Here is a 27,875-nt window from a genome sequence, read left to right as displayed (position 1 = left end):
TGAAAGAAACGAACTCACAAGCATACCAGAAAAAAGTTATTATCATGCTACTTTTAAAAACTTAAACTTGACATTTTCAAGCAATTAAAAACAAAGCTGTCACAACAAAGACAGAAATAATATCCCACAGAAGAAAGCAGAAGGCACCATGTTTCAATATTAACAGAAACGAAGAGCCACTGTATTAACAGGTGAAAATGAACTTAGTTACTTTGACAGCAAACACATCTGCCATTGAATTATGGTATTAAAAAGTCATTATAATACATTACAGAACAGTGAAACCTTTTCACACAGAAACCAGCTGATACAGAGAACAAAACATGTAATACTGCGGAAACAGAAATATTCCATTTAGATAGAAGTCGCTCCGATGTATCTTAATTCTGATTCTTTTCATGTACTTAAGATTTCAAGGGGCTTAGCTACTTCTGCTACCTTCTCCTCCTGAAAGCAAAATTCACTGTTACAAACTAGGTAAGATGTTAGTGAGTGGGTGGGTGCAACAGAATTCAGACTAAAATTTTCTGATTTCACACTTTCTACGTAAGAAAAATTTGGAAAGAAAAGGACAGAATTTCAATAAATTACTTGTTATGGTTTCTTCATCATGTAGTTGGACTCTATTTTTCTGACTTCAGTATTACTGAAGAAGTAATTTCTGCTGTATAAATACATTAAAAGTGTTTGAAACATGAGTTGTTTTGTCAAACCCATATGTTAGGCTTGGCTCTTCTCTAACTCTCAGGCTTTGGGAATCTGGGAAGCTCTACTTGCCTGTCTGTCACCTAATTACCCAGCAATAAATAACAGTGCATATTAACTCGTTCAGAACTGTTCCACAGCCCTCAGTTCTGTGTGGTGCCATGTACATCAAAGGACAGACTAGATAAAATAACTGTAAGCCAGCAGTTGCAGAAGAGAGGCATTACCTTGACTCTCCTCCTCGCCTTTTTTAAGGCCATAGCTTCATTAATGTTTCTCCTAGGGCACCCAGGAGTTCACTGCCCCAAAAAGGAGAATGCTCTGCTTATCTCTGCCCCTTCCTGGACCATGCTGCAAACCAGTTCAATTCACTTGTCAAGCAGAAAACCCACACAGAAAGAAAAAAAGGCAGAGGTGGCGGTGGGGGAAATGGCTTTCTCCTAAGTTCAATGAATTTACTTTACTCACTAAACTGAGCTGAATCGTGCATGCAGGGGGAGAGATTTACCCTTTTTGGTGGCAATTAGTTGTCTCTGAAATAGATAAATAACTACTAACAACTAAATGGAAAACTACATCTGTTTTGACATTAGATAAAAAAAGATGACATATGTTGGGTTATGTTTCACAGAAATTTAATCCATATATTCTTGTCAAAAAGGTGCCATGCGATACCCAGCAAGATAAGCAAAGAAAAAGCTTATGCTGAGAATCCCAACATATAGTCAGCTCCTCCAACAAAACTTCAAGAACAGAACTATCCTAGTAGTTAATCTCCCCATTAAAAAGACACACAGAATAAAAAGTACAGGCACATTTTTTAAACAAACTTACAAAAATATCAAATGGTTCACAAAGAATAAACATGAATTTACCTTTGGTTTTTTGTTCAGCAGCCTGAAAGAAGAAAAGAACAGAACAAATCAACTACTAGTCAATGTCCAAAATGATACCTAGTAATTATAGGGCTGCAGGTCTAACTTATTGCAGAAACTGCTTACATAAATCAGGCATTAGTTCCAATTAAGGACTGGAGAATGTTAGTTTAACTCCATGTATTCGGAACATAAGAATGGCTACCCTTGTCTGACTGAAGCCAAAAGTAGATACCAAAGAGAGAGTATAAAACATGGCAAGCAGCATGATAGTACCCCCATCTACCCAGCCAGCCTTCTGTCACTTGAGGTTCACAGGCTTCCTGAACCAAACAGTATGTGTATGAACTTTTTAACACTCAACAGAATTAACTTCCCTGAATTTGTGCAGTATCCCTTGGAATCCATACATACTATTAGCTTACACAGGTTAACTGCACATTTTATGAAGACCTGTCTTTTTTTTTTTTTTTTTTAATCTGTTTGGATTCCACCCACTTTTTTTTTTTTTTTTAATGATGCCTAATTTTTCTACTGGAAAAGACAGTGATCAATTCCTATCCACACCCTAAGGGCTGTTTAAGGTTAAAAGTAACCATGTAATCCAGAAAATGAGGCAGGAAAATGCACACCACAGAAAATGTGCAATGGCCTTGGAATCCACAGTCACTTCAGTATCAGTTGAGACTAATCCAGTTAACTTTGCATTGACATTGATGAGGAACATTCACGTGACACAGCTGTGGGAGCAGTAACTTAACATCAAGGGATGGTAAGCAGCTTGGGGAGTGCTAATGAACTGTCACAACTGCTTTTGCAGAGATTTTCTGACCGCAGCCTCACTCAAAGTCAGGACTGCTCACTTGCGTCAGAATTATTCACAGAAGTAAAGGCTGCAGAATCAGTATCGGTATGTTCCACATAAAAGGGAATATATCATTTAAAACAGAAACATGAACAAACCTTTTTCTGAGCACCTTCCTTCTTTTTCTTTTCTTCCTGCTTTTTCTTTTTCTTTTCTTCCATCAAATGTTCCTCTTCTTGTGTTTCTTGTTCTTTCTCCCTGATAAGAACAAAGGTTGGGAAAAGCATTTCAGTAAGATGAAGTTTATCTAGGAAGGTAAATAATCCATACTTATATTGCTAACTTTACACATCTCATCTTTAAAGAAGGCCATTTCTAATGCTGTAATAAAGGCATTAAAAAAAGCTGTTCCAAAATTGAAACTGATGACAAATACAACAGTAGACAATGAAAATTCAGAAAGAATAGATTTTATTTGGAACGTCTTTCCACAATCACTCAAAAGTACTAATTAATATTAGCACATTCTACAGAAAGAGAGTTTAAAACTGAAAAAAAGAACAAAGCCCAGGTAATTAATGCAAGTTCTGCTGGCTTTCAACAGCTATGATTCACAATATACCTTAAAGATCACGAGCGAGTACATTATTTTCCAACTATTTTTCTTTTTTTGATCAAACACGTACCCTATTAATTTCTCATATGCATCAATTTTGTTCTCAAGGAGTTGTAAACTAAGGCCCAGATGAATTCAAATCATCATATTTTGTGTTCATCCTGTAAATTCTAGCTGAAGAATTTGCATGAATACAACACAAGGCTGTTCCAGTAGCATCTTGGTTAAAATTTAACCTAAGTTATCCCAAATCAAGAAGAAAATCTATTTGAAACCTCACTATCTATGCTTGCTTTGTCCATCACCATAATAAATGGTTGTAACAATGAACCTCCCCAAAATCCTTCCAAATAAATACCAATACAAATAATTAATTTACTTCTCTATAACTGTTTTATCTTCCTTGACAGCTCTTTAGGTCCCAATCATTTATCAGCCTTACAGATCTTCTGAGAATACTGTTTCTGATGGGCTGAAACCATTACTATTATTATTATTAGATTGGATGTCTTCCAATTATTCATTGAGATCACTTTTAGCCTAAGTTATTATTGCTTTACATTTAACTTGCCAAAGCCTACAGACTCCCGCTGCCTTTTTTTTTTTGTTGTTTGGATTTTTTTTTTTTTTTAAGGTCTTTTTAGTTACAAAACTCTTTGCTCAATTGTTTTATCACAGGTCTGTGGGGCGGGGGGGGGGGGGGGGGGGGTGGTGCTGGCTGCTCTTTACCTAAAGGAGAAACAGATACTCTTCAGATTTTGCACATAGTGTCTTCAAACATTCCCCATGCCTTTGTTTCTTTTATTTTCCTTTTAACAAGTTTGCACATTCTTACATAGCTTCCCTTTTTATAAAAAAGGAATATTGTAGTCCATTTGTTGAGGTTTTGACTGTTGAAGGGTGTTCTGGTTTTTGGCTTTTTCACTTGCCTGAAAATATTGATTTTGCCCACTGTACATGCTTTAATGCTTACAGACATCCTGCACAGTGCTCCAGACTAAACCAAAAGCAGCTTCCCTTTCCTTGTGTTACCCAAAACAATAAAACATTACAGTAAGCAATTCAGAGGTCTAAACATAGGTGCTAGTACCCTTTTAGACACTTTACAGCACTCAAACTATTTACAGAAGTGACAGATATGGCAAGACCCAGAGTCTGGAATAGCAGCTGGAGGTCAGGCACATCTGGAAGTGCTTGGTGCACAACCGGAGATCAGGACATCTAAAGTGGCATTAGATATCTGTATTTTAAATACCTGAATCACTTTGTCATGACCAAAAATTCATCATCTGCATGACTGCTCAATTTTATGCCAATTTCAAAGGGCCACCTTTCAAATATTGTACTGTAAATCAGTGTTTGAGAAACATTTGCTCTTAAGAGTTGCAGGTGGGTATTGGCATCACATATTTAATATTGCACTTAAGAAAAGGGTACTTAAAATTGTACTTTTAAATGAATTGTTCTAGGACTTTGGAAAAAGTGATGACTTACATTGCCAAAAGAAACTGAGTTGAAACCATAATAGATTTGACTTTATTCCCCCTTAGCTCCAGAGAAGAACAGAAGTCCCCAGGATTTCAGTAACTACAAAGTAACAACATCCAGTCCCTTCATTTTTAGTGCTCCCTACTCTAGTCACATCAGACTCTACAAAACCCATGTCTTCAAGTGAACTCTCCCAAACTGTCAGACTATTGCCAAGGGAAGCTCTAGCCTTTTTTGTTTTTTAAAGCAGGTGAATGAAACAAGTCAGTGCAAAATGAGAAACTTTTTGGTTTCCTCTTGCTAGTACTTAAGAAAATCCAGGACATTACAGCCATTCCAGAACACCATAATTACATTTAAAACCCTTTCAACAGTCAGCACAGTATTTAAAACAAAACAAAAACAGAACACCAAAAAACCCCCACAAACATCACCAGCACTTTGCTTAATTTGCAGAGTTTTCTTTAAGCTATGAAAGCACATATTTCCCAACTTTCTTGTTAGGCCTTTGTTTATTTTATATCAAGTTTCTTTCACAGAATATAGAATATTGGTTGGAAGGGACCTCAAGGATCATCTGGTCCAACCTTTCTTGGCAAAAGCACGGTCTAGACAAAGATGGCTCAGCACCCTGTCCAGCCAAATCATAAGTGTCCAATGTTGGGAATCAACTTTCATCACTGCCAAAGTCTCATTACTGACACTGGACTCCACTACAAACTTCTCTATTTCCAGCCTTTCTATCCTCTGAAGGTGGTTCTGTTTTGACATTTCCCAGGCACTGTTATATGTTATTCCCTCCCTTATGCAGGTAATACACCACGTCAGAGGATTTTCCAAATCAAAGAAGTGCAAACATTCTGTTCCATTAAAAATACAATGTATTTTATTACCATATTATCACATCAATTACAACATAAGAGGTAGAAGTGCCACTCCTAGCGGAAACCTGTTTGGTTTTGGTTTGGTTTTGGTTGTTTGGGGTTTTTTTTGTTTGTTTTTTTTTTTTTTTTCATTTCTGAGATTAAAATAGCCTCAGATTAACTCAGAAAATAACACTATAATTTTTAATGGAGTTCAATTTTCAAAACTGATTTACATAATGACACTTCTGAATACATGTGCTTTAAATATGCTTAAAATAGAAATAAAGCTCCAAGTGGCCTCTCAGATGGCAACTGTTGCTGTCACTTCTAGGCAGAAATTAGTCATCTAAGAGCAAAACAAAAGGAAAACAATAAAAACATTGCTATATAAAGTTTGATTACATTGTCAAAGGCATGTGTTGCAGTTTTACTTCCTGAGCAACAATTTAATCTTTATTACAGGAAACATGCTAAAAAATGTATGAATACAAAGCTCATATGATTTAAACCAGAAGTGTCTTAGAATATACTTGTAGGACTTTGCCTTTTTCATATGTATGGATCTGAAGTATCAGAATCATGGGGGATTTTTATGAGCAGAGTGCAAAGAGTTTTACTATAGCATCAAGTGTTTTGTTTTTTTTTTTTACAGATTGCAATTAGCTTATTAAATCCAAACCTAAACCAATGTTATCTTTAAAGTACACATGCTTAAGAGCTCTCTCTGAATAGGAAAGCAAGACAAAACGCAGGTCCTGGTCAAAACAACTTGAGAACTATGGCTATCTTCTGTCAATGCCTGTTGCAGAAAGGCTTATTAATCCCTTTTAAAAAATTAACAAATCTAGGCTGATTTTATTTTTTAAGGTGAGAACTTCAGTTTTCTAGTTGGTATCAGACACTGGATTGCTTTCACATTTGAAGCCACAACTAGTTATTTTGAATTAGCACTGATGTGACATTCTAAGAGGATTTTACAGTACGCCTTCTGAGAATATAGTGTTCTTAAACTTCAAGTAGAGGCTATGTGTGTTATTACATGCAAGGTTATTACCCGCACAGTGTTTTATAGTTCAGAAGTTCCTGCAATAGCTGGGGACTAAAGAGATACCCGTTTCTCTTGTCCCTCCATGTGACATAGCTCCAAACTTAGCAGCCTAATGAATTTTGTTTGCATGTATTTAAGATGCTGAAGGTTTATTTATTTACATAGGAAAACTGCTTGGAATACCACTTCAGAATAGCATTCTTAATCTTGGTCTACAGATGCCTTTGCCTGGTTTAGCCCAATAAGAGAACAGCTCCCATACCTTAATTCTGGAATACCTCCTGTACCTTCAATTCATATCCTACTTCATGCTGGAAAGAACCTCCCTTGATAGTTGTGAAAGTTGCTGTTACTGACAGAAATCCTGCAAATTTCATACCATTGCTTAAGTATTGCTCCGATTTTTACTTCCCCCGCCATATAACAGGGCATCATATATTTCTGCACACACATTTTTCCCAAAAATAATGATGAGAGGTGGGGAGGAGCAAAAATAATAAATCTTTAAACAAGAATTGTAATGAACTGACAAATAACGCAGGCCACCAAAGCATGCTGAGTAGGCTTTTTGGAAGGAACTAACAGAGCCATGCATCCTTACAAGTGGTAACAGAGGGTCTGGACAGCACAGACACGAAACACAAAGTAACCATCTACCAAGTTCTCAAAATCTAGTTATCATACAGTTTCAAATAGAAATGAAGAAAATTACTATTTAGAAAGTTCTTCAAAATCTGATTCTAAATGATAAGAAAGAAGTGGTTGAGATCATGAAGGCAGAGCACAGCTTGAAGGGTGGCAATGAAATGGAATGAAAAAATTAACAAAAAGGCAGGCTTCAATTAATTCAGGACAACTGAAAAATACTGTCACATAGGAAGAGGCAGGCATTACTTCGTGGAAATTGCCAAGAATCTAAATGACAATGCAGATACCCTAAAGCATAGGGGGAATACTACATAAAGCAAGAAGTCACCATATTATCAGCAGTCCCTGTTTTCGTGACTACTAGAATGGATAAACTAAACCTCCACATCTGCCTATTGCTAATTTTGTTTCCTGCTTCATCTTTCTCCAGCCCAGCTCTCTGTGACCTTTCCAGAGTAAATACCGGTGAAGGCATGGAGCTGGTGTGACTTTAAAAGTGCCAGCTTTTTTCCCTTGATATCTAGGCTCAGTCATTAATCAAGAAGAGTCAAGTTGGTCCCTAATTACATGCTCTCCAATCACCTCAAAAAAGAAAGCAGCGCACAAAACTAGGTCAAATAAATAAGGAGGAATATGAAAAAAAACAGCACAAACACATGGGGACAAAAATGAGGAAGGCCAACAGTATATTAGCATTGTGCATATAAAAAGTAACAATAAATCAACCTTTAAGTGCTTCATTAATAAGCAAGAGGAAACATTAGTTTTGATACTCAGTGGGAAAGGGGGACTATTGACAGATGACCCTATGAGGGTTAAAGTGACAGTACTTTTCTTTCTGCTTTAGCCTTCACTAAAGAGGTCAGCTGGGAACAGATGGCCAACAACCATCTGAACTGGTGCTGAGCCCGCAGATGACAACAGCTTCACAGAGGGATTTTGCAGTGCTCTTCCCTACGTAGGGAGGCTTTGCTCCAAGCTGGTGGCAGGGGCAGCAAAGAGCCAACAACCAAGCTGCTCCTGCCCTAGGATCTCTGCCACCACCACTGCAATGTTTCATTCTGGCTTCCTCGCCCAAAAGGGCTGGTGAACAGAGCTCCAAGCCAGAGTCTTGAGAGGTGTTTAAGTCTCTTTTCCCCAAATTTGGGAAGACAGAATCATCCAACTTCTCAGGAAAACTTCCATAAACTGGCAGGGCAGGGGAAAAAAAAAAAAAGGGGGGGGGGGGGGGAGGAGATGGAACTAAACATTCTGCTACCACTCCCAATAGGAAATCAGGCCAGCAAAAGTAAGAACAGCTTAAAAAGTCCCTAGAGAAATTGGATGTTTTTCCACTGGCTGGGCCTGATGTAGTTTACTACAAGAACAAACGTGTCTAAGTCATTACAGATTACCTTAAAGAATCAGCAGAAAATGGATGGCGCTCCAGAATACTACCAAATGGCAAAGACTGTGCATGTTAACTTAAAAGGGGAAGGGATAAAAACATCAGTAACAGCTAACAAGAATTTGTGGGGGGAAAGAAAGCCTGATTTTTTTCCTACGGAATAGTTGCAGGTGTTTTTGAAAAGGACAAAAGGGAGGCAACAGAAGTAATTTATTGACTTTTCAGCAACATGCACAGTTTTGTTAGTAAGAACATGGTTGTTGGGGGTTTTTTTTTCGTCCTAAGAAGGTAAGGAACATAAGCTAAATGAAATTACAATAAAATACCCACAAAACAAGTAAGCTCAGCACTTCCCCTTCCCACAAGGCAGAAAACCAATGGATTTTTGTTGCAGTATGCCACACATCCAGCAGCAAAAATTTTTATTAACAACTTTCCTGCTGGAAACACGTGTGCACTTAGTACATTTCCAGAGTATGTCAAGTCATGGGGCTGCAAAACAATTAAGGACTGACAGTATTCAGAACAACCTGATAAACTCAAGATGTACAAACAAAGCAGAGTGCAGGGTACCATGTTTGGCAGGAACAATCATATATATCAATACAGCATAGGGAACAACTGCCTAAACACCAGTTTGGGGGAGGAAAAAAAACCAGGTGTTACAGGGGATCTCAATTCAAAGGCAAAGCAACAATGTCACAAATGGTCAGAAGCTCATCAGCTGCTGTACTGTGTCCAGTTTAGGACTATCTACAGCAACAGAGATAGAAATCAGCTGAAGAGTCTCCAGAAAACAGCAAGAAGGAGGATCGGAGATCAAAAAAGCATGGGCCCTTCAGGAAAAAACTTCAGACTTGGATTCACTTAATCTAAAGAGATGGCAACCTCCTTTTTCAAATAGGTGTTAAAGACAGAGGTAGAGAAGAATGGAGTAAAATCTTTCTACTTTAGCTGTGCTAAGTAGTACTGAATTTAAATTGCAACAAAGGAGATTTGGATTAGGCATAAAGTCTTCCACACTGTAGCATTTAAAAAAAACCAAAGCCAACATTAAAAGACATACCAAATCTTTATAAATAGACATTTGGGCGAGAGAAGAGGAAAAATACCTAATGAAAGGAAGACCTGTTGTTATGAAGAAGTAACACTGATACAAGGGCACACCGCCTCCCCATTCACAAAGTAAAATCCTACAATATCCTTTCAAGGGAATTAATGGAGGAAAAGCCCTCAGCCAGGGCCATAAGTTTATGGATGAGTTGCATGTATAGGTGTGATCACACAGCTTGAAACTAAATGCTGTAATTTGAAAGTATGGGTGCAAGATTTGCTCCTACAGGGAGTCATAAACAACGCTTGATGAGTGGTTTTGTTTGACCTCAATTTATAATTTATTAATCCCATGCTTTGGGGTTTCTCACTGACAAATTATGCCCCTGTCCTGCACTTGTCACTCCTTAATACATTATTTGCCTTGACAGGGGATTCCTCCCTTCCTCTGAAACATCAAAATGTCATCCACTGCTAACAACTGTGGACCTGGTACTTTGATGCTCCCAGTATCTGGTCAACTTATCTTAAAGTATGTAATGCAAAACTGATCTCCTAACAGAAACAGCAGTCTGTTTTCTGAAGTCACTTAGAAATTCCACCAAAGTTCCTGCACAGAAACAGAGCACTAGTACTGCCCTTGATGTTTCCTTTTACTGAAGAATATAGTTTTGGCTCCAAGTCTTCTTTCTGTGTTTTTAATTGATTTGTTACAGAGTACGGGTAGGTGTCTTTAGGTCTATGATGCTCTGTGGACCCTCTTCCACTGCTGCCTGTAATGGTGAGGGATTAGACTTGATCCCTATGTACTCCCTTCCAGGCTTTCTTTAAACCACAGCACACTTGCCTAAGGTGCAAGACGTGCACAGACAACTTCATTCACAACTGAAATTTGTGCGGAAGCAGAACATAGCTGCCATTTAAAGACACCCAAGAACACTACAGCATTAGCTGAGAACAGGGTGTGAAAAGCAACATATTCAATTAAAATATCTTATTGAAGCTGCAAGGAGATTTTAGGTTGCCCAAGAGACAAAATTAATAATCCTGCTCTTACAATCTGTACAACAGAAATTCCATGATCAGAAGAAAGATGAGCACCTGTTTAGCACACCTTGCCTCAAGGCTGCATCTCCAGCAGTAGTACCTGGCGTTCCTAACATGCCATTTTGGATTATTGGTTACAGAGCAATAAAATACTGCAGGACCTAGGCTCTCGCTATAAGTTTCCAATTCACCCAGTGTTAACTTATGGTGATCCTACTTTACGTACACATAAGGCAAACAACCACTGAAGTGAATTAGATTAGAACAAAAATAAAGCAGACTAGATAGTTACTATTGTTCAGTTCAAGGTATTTTTAAAAAGCACACTGACCCGGCCTTGTTTTAGCTTCTACTAGTTGGTTACCAGCCACTAGAAGTGGGGAAAAATCCCAGAGAACAAAAAGCCTTTATAAAACTAAGGATGCAGATTAACTCTAAGTGGTAAGTCAGACATCAGAAGTTTGATGAGTCCATATCTGAGCATTGCCCAAGTCACAGTGAATGTTTGTAGGGTTTGGGGTTTTTGTTTTTCATCTACAGACTTCCTTTTGTTCGGTTTCTCCTGGATTGTTACCAGAGACAGCATGCTAATGAGAGTACTGGAGTACAAACGGGAATGTTTCAGGAGATGTACATTACATCTTCATTACTAAGTAGTGCAGACCAATAGAAGTGGATTTGCAGAGCAAAACTGTTGGTGCAGAGGACTTGATAGCCACACTATCCCAGCTTCAGGTGACTTTATTACTTGAAACTAGCTCCAGTCTGCTCCCGTGTCCTGAACGCTCACTTGCAGCAGCAAAGCATTAACACCACCCTTGGAGCACATCATCCAGTGAAGTTTTATTTAAAAAGAGTCCAATTGTACTCGAAGACCACTCCATGATGACAATCAAAGCACAACAAGCGAGGACAATCAAAAGGTTTGCTTAAACATGAAACCCCCAATCCAAATTCACACACTAGTGTAGGTGATGCTATAGGGTATGAAGCTGGTGTCACACAGGTACGCCACCTCTTCTGAGAAGGTGTTGCTCTCCACAGTGCAGGCCTATTAATGTATACACAAACTCCACTCTAGGGCAACTTAAGTGGTTAGTAGGGAAATCTGGACATGGGCTAGAACACTGTACACAAAACCTCACCCTTGTATACATTTCAGGCACGAATCATATCGGAATTTGCACCCTCAGTCTGCTGACAACATCCCAGCAGCCCTCAAGTATCCCATCATGTGCACCACTTGGGCTACGCAAGGACCAAGAAAAAAAAAAAAACCACACACACACCCCAAAAAAAAGCATGCATTACATTCACCACTCAAAGCAGGCTACGAACAACAAGAAACATGCTATGAACAACATCTCTCCTCCCCTAGCAAACATGGACCGCCTCCTCTCTTGGAAAATTAAGCTCCAAACTGTGAACAGTGCAGATAACTAGATTTACTTTCACAGTGCTACCTTCCTCCCAGGCCTGATGACATTTACCAGCAGTTGATGTAGCATCTGGTCCAGAGCTCTTCCCCAGTCTTCCGGGGACATAATGCACAAAGGAAAAAAGCTTTGGAATCCAGTAGCTCAGCAAGAGCACAGCGTGTTTGTCTCTCTCCAGATACTATGTTTGCTATTTTGGTTTCTGCAAATACTTTAGAAGACGAGAGCCCTGTGCCAACAGAGGCAAAGCCCCACACTGACAAATTGTTTAACTAAATATTGCCCATTAACTGACCTAGAAGCAACCTATGGACAAGTTTCTGGCTCAAATTATTTAGCTGGACTTGAAGAACATGTCAGAGGAACGCTGCTTCCTGAGGCAGCTGCACAGGGATACAGCAAAGTAGGAGGCCAGGAAATAGGAACAGGAGCAACAGCTCCACAGGATGTTTTGCCACACACCACAGCCCTGGGCTCTCTGTGAGAGCTGACCACTCCCAGGGACAGAGGCTGGAGAAGCCGGTCAGCGCGTCACGGGTCCAACAGTAACAGGGTCAGGAGGGACAACACGTGCTGCAGGACAGACAGCTAGGAACACTGCTTCCGTGTAGCATACCTTTGCACCCTTCAAGCAAGCACAGCTAAACCTTTATGCTGCTTTGTTAAAAACAATGAAAAGCAAGTTTGCATAACTAAAATGATGTACCATTTTCCCTGTAGGGATTTCAAACACCCCTAGCCCTCCTTTCCCGCCTTCCATCACAGTAACATGCCAGCACTCAACTATTTCTGAGCCCAATCACTTTGTTATCAGCAGGTGAAAGCATATTCAACTCACTGCAGGAGCTGAAGACCAGGCTGGTACTCTCACCCAGGTCAAGCTAGAGGACACAACCTACAGTATCAAAAAGTAGGCAGCAGAATTTATGCTGAATATGTTTATGATGCTGCTCTTGTGCTTATTCTGGGGAAAAGGTCGTGCCAACACATCTTCAACAAAAGACACCCAGCTTACAGCAGCCATAGCCACATGCGTCCATTGCCACATTCATGAGTGGCTCCAGTGTGATTAAAAAGGCCCGGGAAGGTGAGGTCTGGAAGAAATACCTCTCCTTTAGATAGAGTTCCTGCCACAGGCGCAGCAGAAAAACGCATATGCACTTCCCTCGCTCCTACCCACAGGCGGGGAAACTGTACCAGACAAGTCCAACACCAACACATACCAGCAACATAGCGAATAGCAGCAGACATGTTACCAGAAATCCACGTCACTCAACTTAAATACAGACCTATCTGAGATGACCTCGTGAAGTCCCTTCCAGCTTGTGTTTTCCTACGATATTAAAACTGTTTCACAGATGTGTGGCAGAAGCCTGCAGAAACCAGCCTCTAGGAAGATGGCATCCTATACAGGGAATGGGCCTCTGCCATCTCACTACTGACATCTCCAAGCGTCGCCTCAGAACGCACAAGGAGCAGGGAGGTGCAGGACACTGCTGCAGCCCCAACTCCGGGAGGCTCACAGAGAGAGACCTGGATGGGGGGAGTAAAAGGACAGTGGCCTCACGGGGAAGATGTGTCTCAAGATCTAGACTTCGGAAAAAAAATAACGACACTGTTCCTCATGTTGTAGAGCTCAGAACTGTACTCCTCAGCACAAGCCTGGCCAGCACCACCAGCAACAGTAAGGCGATACACAGCAAAAGTGGGTGAATGGCATAAGGTATCTATGAGATGTGCATAAGCTAGGCTAGGCTATACTTAGTGTAAAGAACAAGATGCTCTCTACACTGCACACATGCTGCCTTGGAAAGCTGAGATTCCACTATATAGGTGTATACCACCTTATTATACTTGCTCCCAGATACAGATTTAAGTTAGGTGAATGCATGGCTCCTGACATAACAAGGCAAGATAGATAAGATGAAAAAGGGAAAACAGATGTCAGCAGAACTCCTTGTTGTAGAAACTGAAGGGAAATACACTTAAAGAGAATATGAAGACGGAGACCTCATGTTTTTGTAAAATGTTTATTCTTTTAAAAGCTTCCAGAATACACAAACCCGTAATTTCCTTCTGCATTTTTAAATTTGCTGGGTGAGCTCATTGAACATTCAAGTTGTTGTCTTCAAGTTTTCCAAATACCATTCTATTTAAAGGCACTGTGAATAGGGAATTCAAATTATCAAATGAATGAAAGAAGAATTCTTAGCAGGAACCCTGGTGAGCTAATCAAGAGTCACAATAAAATGTCAGGGGTCCTGGAACTCTCTGCAGGAGGTTAACACCAAATTTGATCCGAGTCAAGGAAGACAAAACATACTATAGACTAATAAACTGTACTAAAAAGTTGTGCACTGCAAATATGTTGAAGTTTAAACACAAATGAAGAAAATCTACTTAATTGTTTTGTGCACTTTTTATACCTTCTCAGTGTTTAACTAGAAAAATCAAAGCACCATGATCATTTCATTCAACTTAAAAGATAATACAATTTGAAGCAATTCAGTTTTTGTTCCACTGCATCTTCAGCTGCAATGCTGTTTTGCAAATTAATATAGCAACAAAACTCAAGTGAGATAAGAAACCCTTACGTTACTCTGTACCTATCTTCAGGCTGGAAACTGAATCCACAAAATTCAGAACAAGACTTACTCTATCATCCAAAATTAAGGAAGCAGAAAGGTCCAAGCTAGCACCTTTCCCTCCACAAATCTACCAGAGTTTAAAAGATTAACTCTGCATTGCTGAAAAGCTAACCCTTATTTCCATTAAGTTCATCAAGTTCCAAAGTTCTCTGTTCCTCCACTTCACTTTCCATAGTAAAAGCATCTGGATGCCAGTTCCTGCCAGTAATAAATTAGAATATCAGAGCCACCACCAGAATGGGCCATCATCCATTTTTCAACTTAGCAAATGAATAGCTTCTCCATGGGGGGAGGAGAGACAGGGTTGGGGAGAGATGGGGAAAGTAAATAGCCATAAACGATCTTCCGGGACAGGAAAACCAGTTGCAGTAAATACCACTTTGGAAATCAATTTACGGTCAATTATGATCTTAGTAATAACTATTTTATGCCTTCAGTTAGTCCACGAAACGCCCAGGGGAGCAAATATTCTCAGAAATATATCCAAAATGTCTCCAAGTGTGTTATCTGATCAGTAGATGCAGACAGAATTCCAGAAAGATGAGCTCTTGCTTGTCTGGGTGCTGACAGAGGGACAGGTGATGGACAGGGGTGGGGGGGCAATCACAATTTCAACGCAGTTGGACTGTCAGAGTGTTGCAATATCATTCAGATAAAACCAATGATATCTATCAGTCCGGGTTATTTGCTTCAAAAGCATGGGGTTTTGTTGTCACTGCAATATTTCACCTAGAAATCTGTGAAGAACATTTAATCTTCACAGATACAAGAAAAAAAAAAAGCTGAGGGTCTTTTTTAAGCAAATCATTATGTAAGCATCCATCCAATAACATAACCATTGTTTTAGTCAATTATTACACGTAAGTGTGGTAGCACAGTATGAAGACTGACATCACTAGATATTGTACTGTTGGTACCCAATGAAACTCACTTAACTTGGATCATTACCTTCAGAAGTGAAGGACTTCTAAAAGTTTGATTAGAAGAATAGAAATAGTAAAAATTACAGTCACCAAGCTCCAGTAAGTCCCATATAACATCTTTCACCTGAAACAGTGCTGTTTATACACAGACTCTCCTCAATAGCAGCAATTCTATTACTGTGACAGACCAAATTTAGTTCCACACCTGGATCAGACAGCTATATTTTATGATGATCATACTAGAAAATATTAAATAGCATTTAGATTGCTACTACCACGTGCTCTTCTCCTTCCTTATCAGAAGATGCTGTATTTTCCATATTAATTTCTTTTTAAAAGGCTTAAAAAGATAAAAATATACCTCTTTATAGTTTACATCAGCTAATGTTATGCAAAGAGAAACCAAATAGTTTTATAAGCAGGAAAATGAAGAGGTATGTTATGCACAGATGTGATCAGCACTTTTATGCCAATAGGTTATTTTTAAGTAACAGCAATTTTTTGCAGCATCACAAAACAAGAATGAGGTACAATACTGCGCTCTTACAGCATTACAGCCATGACATCATAAAGAGACAACAATGATTAGATTTGCCGAGATGTTTAACACCTTTCGTTACACAGCCAGGGAGTAAGACACAAACTTTCAAGTGCAGCATCTATTTCAAAGCTGAAAATGAGGAAAAAATTCAAACACTAACATTGGAAGCAATTCCCCTATGTTAAGTAAGCTTGTGTAATTGATTAAAAACATTGAGAGAAGAGGAAAGTTGAGACCTACAAAGAATGGTGTTAGCAGAGGGATATTGAGGAACCCTACTCCAGACTGGCTTTAATAATACACTGTGTAGAGTCTTACTTGATGTACGCACATGCTATTAGGCTATGCCTGCAGTGCTACTAAAGCTTTTAACTTCATATTTCATATGAAATGTCATTTTCAAGGCTATTATGAACATACATTGAGTTCAAGTGAAAACATTACAAGCAATGCCAAAGACCACCTCTATGGTCTTCTATTAATGACCTTGTAAGAAAATATAGTAAAATGGCAGTCAGAACATTATGCATCCATACAGTTGATTTTTTTTGTTTGTTTTGTTTTGCATTCCCACTGAACTGCTTCTTTTTTCTAGAATGGTTTGTGTTAAAGCACTGGGCTGATGCTCTTTTGTTTACCAGTAACCAGCTACTGTTTAAAAACAAGCATCTCCATTGTCAGCACCAATGACGTTAGCATCAGCCATGAAAACATTTTGGAATTCTGAAGAACTAAAAGACCTGAGAGTCCAAGACTAGAGTATGACTGAAAAGCAGACTGACAGAAGACAGGTATCTGGCTGAGCTTAAAATAGACTTGGCAGAAGTCAGTTTGAACTAACAATCGATATGTGTACATACTGACCACCCAGAATGGTATCCAAGCCACTGTGAGTACTCTGTATCCCACAAACAAAACAAAAAGCTCTTCCATTTCTCATCAGGAAGTCTTGCAAATGCAGTACAAGAGAGGAAACCATAAACTTCAAGCAGACAGCATACAGACAGAACACAGGAAGGGAAAAAAGGAATAGGAAGAAAAACAGCACATTAAAAAAAAAAAAACAAAAAAACAAAAAAACACCAGATATGCCAGTCTAGGAGATTGTTCATGACCAAGATGGTAACAAAGGCACTACCCATCCCTTCAGAAAGTCATCATGGGAAAACATACATAGACCCCATTAACAAGAAGCTGGGGGTGTGGGGGGGAAGAATGGATCTACCTCAGGAAAAAGCCGATGGGCAGACACTAAACACTTCATAGCCCAGGGTGGTTTTTTTTCCTTGCGGTAGAAGGGGAGTGGGTGTCATCTTTTCCTAAATGAGCCTATAGCTGGTAGTTGCATGATAACCATTTTGAGACCTATAAACATATTTTTCTCTGGGGCTTAATTACCACAAAGGATGCCAATCGATTTGACAAGTCAATTTTTCTCTCAAATAAAAACAAAAAAAAGAACTTAAAAAATCTCATTCTCTAGCAATTCACCGCTTACTGCTAAAAAAGCCCAAACAGCCAAGGGATAAATATTAGCTATTTTTAATACAAAGCAATTGTTAACATTTCTCATAAGCGAGCTTCTAAAACATAGAATTTCCTGATTGAAATCTAAGTAAGTGTGCATCTAGTTTGCAATTTTTTAAATGGATGTACATTTCAAAACACAGAAAAAGCAAGCTGCAGATAGCTGTTTATTACAAATGACTTCCACCTCCATAGCCCTCAAAGGCAAACTATAAAGCTGTGTGCAAAGCTAGACAATCTGGGCATCCAGCCATAAAACATCACTGCTGCAGCACAGATAACTGTTCTCACTCTCAAGCCATCCTTGGCTGTAAACCCACAGGGAAGAGCTCCAGAAAGCAGACCTCACTACTGTCAAAGCTTCTAATATTTTATGAGCTTGAATTACAACTACATTCGAGACCTCAACACTGAAAAATTATAGTGCTGGTTCACATCCAGGGCTAAGACCAAAACTCAGATTTTGACGCTTGGTACCCTGAACCATGAGACTTAAGAACAGCTAGTTATTTTACAGATGTCTTCAGTGAAAGAAGCCTTTTTATTGGGATGGAGAGAGAGATACGTTACATTTGAAGAAAGACAAAAGAATCAGATGCATATTTTAAAGTACTGCTGCATTTTCCACAAGTGATATAATCTTTGATACAACCTTAAAGAGTACTGTAACTATTCTGTGCAAGAAGGGACAGTTTGTTATTATGATCAAATTCAGACATTTTTATCTTGTGCAGGAGATTTTAAAACATATTAGTGACAAGGTAGGAAGCTGCACAAATAAAGTTTCAGAAAATACAGTTATAACTGTGTATGGGAATCCACAGCAAGGTTAATCATGATTAAGTCATGATAAAATAAGCATAAGTACATCTATATCTGGTAATTAAGATGTAAAACTAAGCCATGCTTTTGGTAGACAATTTTCATAAATAGCTCAGATTCCTAAAGGAAGATCAAATAAAACTTTGATTCCTCTGCTTTCATACATTAAGAATAACCATCTTTCACTTTACCACTAGCATTTACCAGTGAAGAGACTGTGCAGACCGCATAGATCATTTAGTAATGCAATTTACTGTCACTTCTAGATCATCTCCCCATTCAATAAAGTACACTTCTCTTCTAAATACTATTTGCCCTGGCTGATATCTTCATAATACAGCTGAAAACCTCAAGCCATTATCACTAGAAGGCATCAGCTGATCCTAAATTGGCTAGACTGCAGCATCACAGGCATTTAAGAGGTTTCCTTATCATTCATCTTTAATACTAAGGGATCGACAGGCTCCTACCTGCAGCTTCCAGGCCAAAGGGAAACCTTCTAATGGTATTACCATTATCTTGTAATCTGAATTTTAAACAATTAAAACAATAGCACTTTTGTGTTGCACATCTCTACTGTAACCAAAGATGATAAATTTTTCATCAGTTCTTATGTTCAGTGTCTTATATAAAGCACTGATTTTTTGAAAAGAAGCAATACACATTCTACATTTAAGTTGCTGTACCTTCAAAGAGAAGCAGCACAATGACAGGCATTAAGATACAACTAATCAACAATGGTTATTTTGTTTACTTAGGAAAGGTCTGGCCATTTTATTTTTAAATCTGCACTTCTCCTAGTCAATACTATCTAGCAATTCTTTCCAAATGAAAGCCTCTTTTTACTAAAGCAAAGGATGGCTCCACCCCTGACCTCCTCCTTCAGCTTGTTTTGGAAAGGGGCCAGATGACAGCATTTGGAAAAGCGCATGTTTATCTCTGCAAGGCCAGCTGCTAAGTTAACATATTACCCCTTCCCACATACACCCGTCTTGGTTAAGTCTTAACAGCTAAAACTGAAAGTAAACGCTGCTATTGGGCTTTTTAATAACAAACTTAACACGAAAGAGAAGAGGTGTCTCCATCGCATATATTATCTGAATGGATTGTAAAAGCATAGGTCATTTTGACTTAACAGCAGGCAGTAAATCCCTTACATGAATAAAATTTCCTGGCCTTTCTGAATGAAACACAGAAAAATAAGACGTTTTATTTCCAGACTAATTTGAAGCAATACTTTCTATAAGGTTACCATTCAGCAACAGTTTGCTTCCAGACACAAAGAGATTATAGCCCCTGCCTGACAAACCTTTAACTTTACCCTGTTTTATTGTCACTCCAGCTCGGCAAGGTACAGAACTTGGGAGCTCTGAGAACTTCAACAAAGAATGTTCAGGTTAAAAGTACTGTTATGCCCAATTATGTTATTTCTCATATTAAGGAAATTTCATCCTATCATTTTTCCAAGTCTTAAAAAGCTCCTTCAAAAAGGACAGAGTTACCTTCCTTCCTTTAAACATCAGCAAAAGATCATAAAAGTCATCAAAAGCATAGCTTGTTATTTTAATAGGAAAGACAAACGCCAGAAAAAAAGAAATTAAGCCAGAGGTGTGGATTTTTCATTCACCCCAGCAAGCTTCAGCAGGCTTTGCAATAGCAGATGAGGTAAACCTCATCCCATTCACAGGTGATCAGAGGCAGATTTTGAAAGATGCAAAGATGCCAGGTCAACAGGGTGAGCCTTTAAGTTACCAAATGCTTCTCAGTATCGCATCAAGACCCAAGGGCAGCCTCCCAGAGTAAATTCCACTATGCTCTGTACTAGCACAGAAATGGCACGGACCAAAGCTCCCCACAAGTACCTTCCTACCTAGTAAGTGGGACTAACGCTCTGCACCAATGACAACCTAATTACAAAATAATCCATGTACTGTAACAGATGTAACAGCATACACAAACCAACCGTCCATAACACAGTTCAAGTCAGCTTTTAGTCCGATGCATACCGATACTTAAATTTGTCAATATGAGAATCCACACATACAGAGAACAAAACATGAGTAAATCCTAAGTGTTTTATACTGCAATCCAGAAGAGCTCTAAATAAAAAGAGATTAGTCTGCCCTGTTTTTTGCATTACTAGAAACAAAATGTTTTGTCAAAAGTACAGAATATTGCCTAAAATACAGCCCCTATGAAGAGGCATCACTCCTGCCCTGAAACAAGTCCCACTTTCAGGCTGCAGCCGTTTTCCTGATGGCAGCACCTGTTCACCAAGGGCTGAACCGAGACCTTCTTCATTTCACAAGCTCTGTGCCAGTCAGGTAACTTCGAGTCAGAAGAGATACGTTCTCCTTTGAAGATAAGGACAAAGCGACGCAAGGCATTATTTCACTACTGCTGGTCCCCTTAAACAGTCATGTCCACTACAAAAAGTTCAAATGAATCTGATTTACTACGGCTTTCTTCATAAACTCAGTAGTCACAGATCCAGAAGCAGCAAGGTTACCCCATACCCGTGCATAACACGGCCTCTGTAATCTCACCCCCAAAAAGCAACGTTAGTCCTACAAATTAAAGAACAAGCCTCCCACAGGCTAAAGCAGTTTTTCTCACTAGTTGTATACGAAGTCTGACATTGATGCTTTAACGTTCTGGAAATAATTTCAGAAGCCGGAGCAGAAACAACAGTGCACGCGGGGGCAGGTGCCTCAGCACACCATTTTGAGCTCACAAATAACACACTGAAGTAGCCAGACAGATATCCGAGGGCTTTCCGATTTTGAGGAACCGCAATTATGGGAAACTATGTGATTTGCTAAGCACAGGTTGCACGCACTGCAAATCACCTACTACTTCCTTGGAAAACGTAGGGGGGAAGCAGTGAGAATCAGTGTGTACCTTTCCACTACTTTCTCGAAACGATAAAAAAAGTAATATCCGATAGGAAACTGCATTTTAATTCTCAGTCGTCGGCGAATTCGAAAAACCCACCCACCGTATGTAATGAGGGCAAGATTTTAAAGACATTACTTTCTTCCGAAGTAAAACCCAAGAGCAGTGCAGATATTCTCCTGCTCCTACACTTGCATTGTCCTCAGGTCCACAGAGCACTACCGACATCCACCTGATTTAAAGCTCTGCATCATCAAGCAGCCCACCAACAGCGGGATTTATTGGATTTTTAATTACCTTAACTGGCCTAATGTCCAGAGCAAATTTCAGTATATAAATTAGCGTAAATTCCTCAGATACATACATATGCATACGAGAGGAAAAATACGCAACAGACATGTGTATGACGTACTAAAGATTATTTCTAAATTTAAACTGGCTGTTATATTAATTGAATGAATATCTTCCCGCAGATACACTCGAGTTGTAGCAGAAAATAAAGTAGCCACAAAGTAAGACTAGCAGTACCATATTTAATGGAAAAAGGCGGGGGGGGGGGTAACAATTGAGTTCAATAAATCCCATAATTGGACCTTCAACTAATTACATATTAAGAAGATTAACCTTTGACACAAACTTGTGATACAAACAAAGACGATTCAAACAATTAATAAACTTCCAGTGTTTCAAGACTTCTCAGGTTAACAACTGAACCCTCCCCATTTTCTTCCCCTTCAGCGTCGCAGTTAAAAGCATAAACTCTGTTTAGTATTCTCTTTCCCACTGGACGACATTTCAGGTTTACACGAAGATACCGCTCGCTGAACACTCAGGAGAAAATTACAGTAGATTCCCATAATCTCATTACGTGAGGGGAGAGAGGAGAAAAAAAACAGATCTAGAGATCTTAACTTTTAACAGAAAGCAGCCATAAAGGACAAAACTGGAGCCTCATCTGCTCAGCCACCAGAGCAGCACTGCTGACCATACCCACACTGCTCACTTTCCAGACTTAGGATCATTTCCTACACGCTCTGCAATAATTTTCACACGTGTAAGTTATAAAGCAAGTGCACACGGTCATGTCTGCAACAGAAGCGGTCTTAATGTCCAAGTGGCACAACACACCCACAAATGGCACTTCTGTTCGCTATTTTGCGCACAACATCTATTTGAGCTGGGAAAAGGTACAGAGAAAAATACTGAATTAACTCTAGCACGTAAAAAAGCATTTCTGCAAGTTGTTTTAAGCAAAAAGAGGTATCTGAGAAAAATAAACGGATTTTGAAATGTTTTGGAGTGTTACTTGCTTCACTAATAAGCAGTTAAAAAAAAAATCTGGTTTCGAACTTGTGAGAAAAAGAGGTATGCACTGGTTTAGCAGGTCTCTTCCACTGCTAACTTCTACCATGCCGAGATTAAGAGAGGCTATTACCCCTTCTTACCTTTTAGTCTTTTCTTTATGGGGCTCTTTGGCAGCTTTCGATTCAGTCTTGCTGTAAGGAAACAAGTGAGTATTTTGTCTACCGTGTAGGGGTCTTTCTGACGTGTTCCTTTCTTATTTTAATGCTTTTTTTTTTTGTAAGTGTACCCGTAATTTCACGAATCTGAATACGAAAAAATCTCACACGGCCAAAAAAATTAAGTTTTTTTTTGTTGTTGTCGTTTGTTTACCCCCCTCAAAAAAAAGAAAAAAAGTCTGCCACACAGGAGAAGAAAAAAACAACAGATCAACAGGAAAACACTATCCAAGTAGAAAAGCAAAGAGCTTCAGTGTTATCCAGCCCAGAGAAGTGCAGCAAAAGCAGGTCCAATTCCAAAACAAGCTTTTGATTTCCAGTGAAGCAAAGAAAAAAAAAAAAAAAAAAAACAACCAAACCCAAAAAACAAGACCAAGAAACCAAGACAAAATACACCTTAAAGTCCCCAGCTAAATTTTTGCACGAGTGTGTCTTAAATACAAGTTTGCTTTTATGTGTTGCAGCAAAACCCACGAAAGCCAGGATTTGGAGTTGATCGGGATGAGTTCTCGTGTGTGTGTCTTGATGGGTTCTCAGTCCACATGGAGGAGCATCTGAGGGTGTTTTAAAAAGTGCAAATTAAAGAGAAACCGGGACCCAGAAAATAGTTTTAAGATGGATCCCCCCTTCAAAAAAGAAAAAAAAAAAGAAAAAAGGGAAAAAAAAAGGAAAAAAATAACCCCAAACACCACGGAGCCACGGGGGGATCCGGAGTCTCACATGGGGCTCCGGGCAGGAGGAGGATCCCGCCGAGTCTCTCGCTCCAGGAGATCCGAGGAGGGGCGGAGGATCGGCGGCAGTCTCTCACGGGAGGAGGATCCGCGTCTCTCTCGCAGGGACCCCAGCGGAGCGATCCAGCAGTCTCTCCGGCGGGAGGAGGATCCAGCAGCCTCTCTCGCAGGAAGGAGCGAGCGCGGGGAGGGGATCCGAGGAGGAGGATCCAGCAAAGTCTTTCACGGAGGGGGGTGGGGGGGACGGGGACGCGACGGGGGGAGTGGGGAAACCCAACAGTCTGTCTGCCTCGCTCGCACAGGGGATCCGGGGGCAGGAGAACGATCCCGCGGGCTCTCTCCGTCTCCTCCGGAGGGACCCGGCAGGGTCTCCGGGCGGGTGGAGGTGGGGGCGGGTGGGCGGCGGGAGGCTGCGGCAGCGGAGCCCCTCGCTGGGGGGCAGGGACCCGGGCGCCCGTGCCCCCGGGGGGGGAGACGGGGAGCGGGGGGAGGCCGGGGGCCGAGGCGGCAGCGTCTCCCCAGGGGGCTGCAGCAGCGCCTCGGGCAGAGTCGGTCGGTCAGCCGGGCTCGCTGGCGGAGGCTGGGGTGGGGGGGGGGTGGGGGGCCGCAGCGCCTCTCTCCGTCTCTCCCGCTCGCTCTCGCCTCGTCCGCTCGCAGGCAGGCGGTGCCAGGCTCAGTGCTGCCGGGCCGGTCCCCCGCTCCTCCGCGCCGCCGTCGCCGCCGCCGCTACCGCCACCGCCACGGACGCCGCCGCCACCGCCGCCGTCCTCAGGAGCAGAGCTGCTGCCACCGCGGCCATTTTGTTGCTAACTGACAAGAGCCCCGCCAGGCAGCGCGAGACCGCGGGGAGGCTTCGCCGCGCGCTCCCCCTCCCCGCGCTGACCTCAAACAGGAAGTCTGCTCCCGCCCCCCCCCCCCTCCCCTCCGCCGCCACCGCCTCCTCCTCCGCCCCCGCCCCCTCCCCTCCGGCCCGCGCGCGGCCACGTGACAGGGGAGCCCCCGCCACATGCAAATGAGCGCGGCGGCCGGAGCCAAAGAGCGGCGAGGCCGCGCGCTCCCGGCCCCCCCCCCCCCCCCCCCGCGCGGCGGCGCGCGCCCTCCCCGCCGCCGCGCTCAGCCCGCGCCCCGCGACGGGGGGGGGGAGTGTAGAGAGCTGCACCCCCCGGCACAGGGGTACAGAGGTGCTTCACACACACACACCCCCCCCCCCCCCCAAACGGTGCATTTACACCCGCCCGTGCGAGCGAATGTCGGTGCATTCACACCCTCCCTTGCACGCCAGCACCGCGCTGCAACACCCCCAGCGGGCGGGGGGGGGGGTGAAAGACGGTCCTGCTGCACCCCGAGGTGCCCCCGGCCTGGCGGGGTCCCTGGCCCTCAGAAATCCATCCCGCTGGCCTTGCATGTACCCCAGCACGTACGGTGACAGGGGGGTGCACAGCTGCATACGTCCTTGAGTAGATACCCCACCGGTACCTATGCACATGCACACGGAGGCCTATATACGCTCGGTTTGGACTATACGTGTGGCTATACGGCTACGGCCCAGCCCTGCTAAAGGGCTCTGCAAGCGCCTTGGGTCCGGCTGGCCCCAGGGCAGTGCTGCGCTGCCCTAGGCCATCGGAGGGGATGCCCGTCCCTACCCAAGGTGCCTACGAAAAACAATTGCAACGTTTTAGATGAACTTGTGGCTAACCAAAGCCGGGGAACGGCTAGGAATTGTGTACCTAGGAGAGACGAGATGGCAATGCAGCGTTTCGGAGGGACTGGTTTACCCCCTACAGTAACCACATTAACTGTATGCAGGTTTGAGGAGAAAGTCAGGATCCAGTCTCAAAGTACCACGGGAAGAGTGGAATGCAAACATGAGTCATTTTTGCTAAAAACTGTTGCGTCTAGGTCTTTCAGCAGATCCTCTCCGGTTCTCTCTCCTCTCCTGCTTCTTCTCCCCCTTCTGCAGTGAACGTTTTGGGAACTGCAAGGAAATCTAAAGCCTGAATCTTTATTTGCGCAGGCCGTTCCACTTAAATATTAATTGGATGTGGGTTACAGAGCAGGGCGTTTACTATTGCAAGTGGGATGACACACACAGCAGGAGGTGGGGGAAAATAAGAAAAGTACAGTCCCAATATGATTTCTATTCAGATCTGTGATGCCGTGCACCAAAGCCACCCTGCCAGCTCCAGCGCCTGGGCGAGCGGCAGCAGGAGGCCGGTGTCCCTTGACCACTGGAGGGAGCCCATATTGTGCCAGAATGCAACAGAAATACTATGTGGAAGACAAAAAATAATAAAAGATGAAATATCAGATCATTGTAGTCAGAACAAAGTGTCTTCTCCAGGTCAGACCGTGATCTATATATATGCAAAATGTTATAAAAATCAGATTTAAATGTCCCGTTGTACTTCATCAGCACAAAGAAAGGAAAAAATTATTAAGAACAAGGCTTTTTTCCCCCCACGTTTGGAATGTCAGTCTGGCACCTTTCACCAGGAGTGAATTCATACACCATGGTGGTGGCAGACCCGGACTAGAGTGAAAATGCCCTTGTGCTCCTCGGTTTGTGCAATGCCAAGAGCAGCACCGGTGCCGCTGCAGGAGGAGTCGGCGCAGCTCCCGGCTTGCTCTTCTTACTTAAATGTAGGTCAGCACCTATAGACTCTTTCCCACAAAGACCGCCCCACAGCAGCAGGAGGTTGCAACACTGCTTCTTTCGAAAGAGATTTTGCCCTTCTGATAAGCCAACAACCCCGAAGAAGAAGCAGAACAGATAAAGCCACGTGCCCTTTTCGCCTGCGTATGGGACAAGCATCCTCATACTCATAATGTACCTACAGGAGGCCGCCCTAGATCAAAAAATCTGCTTGGCAATTGCACAGAGGAATGTTCCTGGTCAAATGTGGCCCTAAATTATGTGTTGTGAATGTGCAAATATTTGTAATTCAAAACACACTTTTAACACACAAATACTTCCAAGAATGGCTGGCTCCGCAGAGTGATGCCAAGTTGCTGGAGACCCTGAAATGTCAAAATGGAATAAAACTGAAAGTGATTTGTATACTAATATGTTTTCTTGGCCCTGGCAAAATTACCATAAAAAGCATGATGTAACCTCAGCCACACAGACACAGAGAGCCCGTTGTGTTTGATACCCGCGTTCTAAAATACTATCTGTAACGGGTAAAAATGCATTCTAGTAAACCATTCCTTTCTTACCTGAGCTCTTTTACCATTAAATACAGAGCTTTATCCAATGCAAATTTGATTTATTTTTTTTTTCCTTGCTTTGGTCTCCCTCCAGGGTTTTGCCTGGGTTTTGCCGTCCCCACTCCCTTGGCTGTGCTCCCTGGGAGCTCGCAGAGATCCCGGGCGTGTTTGCACCCTCGGTGCCACGGGCTGAGGCTCTGCAGCGGCTGGTCACTGCTGGCACCACGTACGGTACATCTGTCCCCTAATAGTCCCCTCGGCCTGAGCTGAGCCACTGTTGCAGGACCGTGGCAGGACGCAAGCTTCTCCTCGAGCTTTATTTTCCAGAGCTGTTCCGGCATGGAAGCCATCGCTTCGGGCATCCGCTACTGCCTTTGAACTCTCTCCTCTCCCCCAGCACTCAGGTAGTCTTTTTTTGTCACACATGAGCAAGAACAGATGTGATCTAGTGTGAAGGGAAGGAAAAGGGACATATGAACCCAGCCGTTCATTGCTCGCAGAGGAGGAAGAATTCCTGCACTTGCTCCGCTGCCTTGTAAACTTCAAATTTCTCAATACGCCCATGTCTCGAGGAAAGGGCTGTGACCAAAAACGTTCACAGAGGGCTGGACACGTTGAACAGATGGACGTGAGTGTGAGGAATCACACAGATACGGTGTTACCTTTGCTGAGAGTGCCAAAGCTAAGCCAAGCAGAGGTCTCCACGCAAAGTATTCATCCACTGTAGTCTTTACGCCTCTTGCTTATTTTTCTATGATCCAGCTGAGTACAAAAGTGGGTCAAAATGGTCACCAAGCACTTCTTACCGAGCAATAACGAGCACACGCAAAATTAATCTCAAAGCCTGACACCAGCACTAGCCACGCTTTTAATGACAAATGCAACGTTATGCCTTAAGGAGAGTCTGGTGTCTGATGCTGAACAAGATTTCCTAGAGCCCGCACGAGGTGAAGCTACACCTCAAAAGCCCTCCCTTGTCTGAGCTAATGCTCAGAGGCAGGGTTTTATATATGGCCGCACTGGGAGGGCAGGATCCAGGACAGAACAGACTCTTCCCCAGGTTTCCAAGAGCATTATGGCTGTGCGA

The 27,875-nt window shown here is 41.9% G+C and overlaps 1 protein-coding gene across 9 annotated transcripts in view; it reads right to left on the bottom strand.

The window, feature by feature from the left end:
- TNRC6C (trinucleotide repeat containing adaptor 6C) overlaps positions 1–24,488 on the bottom strand; it is a 115,634-nt gene extending 91,146 nt beyond the window's left edge. For 6 of the 9 annotated variants that reach the window (XM_030013865.2, XM_030013867.2, XM_030013872.2 and 3 more), the window contains exons 1-3: positions 22,776–24,487; positions 2,544–2,643; positions 1,581–1,602 (exon numbers count right to left, since the gene is read on the bottom strand). In XM_030013865.2, coding sequence (XP_029869725.1) covers positions 1,581–1,602; positions 2,544–2,606 — 85 coding nt within the window. In that variant the 5' untranslated portion in view covers positions 2,607–2,643; positions 22,776–24,487. Of the gene's footprint in view, positions 1–1,580; positions 1,603–2,543; positions 2,644–22,775 lie in introns of all 9 variants that reach the window. The other 3 variants (XM_030013868.2, XM_030013870.2, XM_030013869.2) reach the window with 2 other exon arrangements.
- Positions 24,489–27,875: the final 3,387 nt, after the last annotated feature.

This window comes from Aquila chrysaetos, chromosome 5, assembly GCF_900496995.4.
Source record: "Aquila chrysaetos chrysaetos chromosome 5, bAquChr1.4, whole genome shotgun sequence".
NCBI classification, from domain to species: domain Eukaryota; kingdom Metazoa; phylum Chordata; class Aves; order Accipitriformes; family Accipitridae; genus Aquila; species Aquila chrysaetos.
Note: the sequence above shows the minus strand (reverse complement) of the source record. Positions and strands in the feature narration are given on the sequence as shown.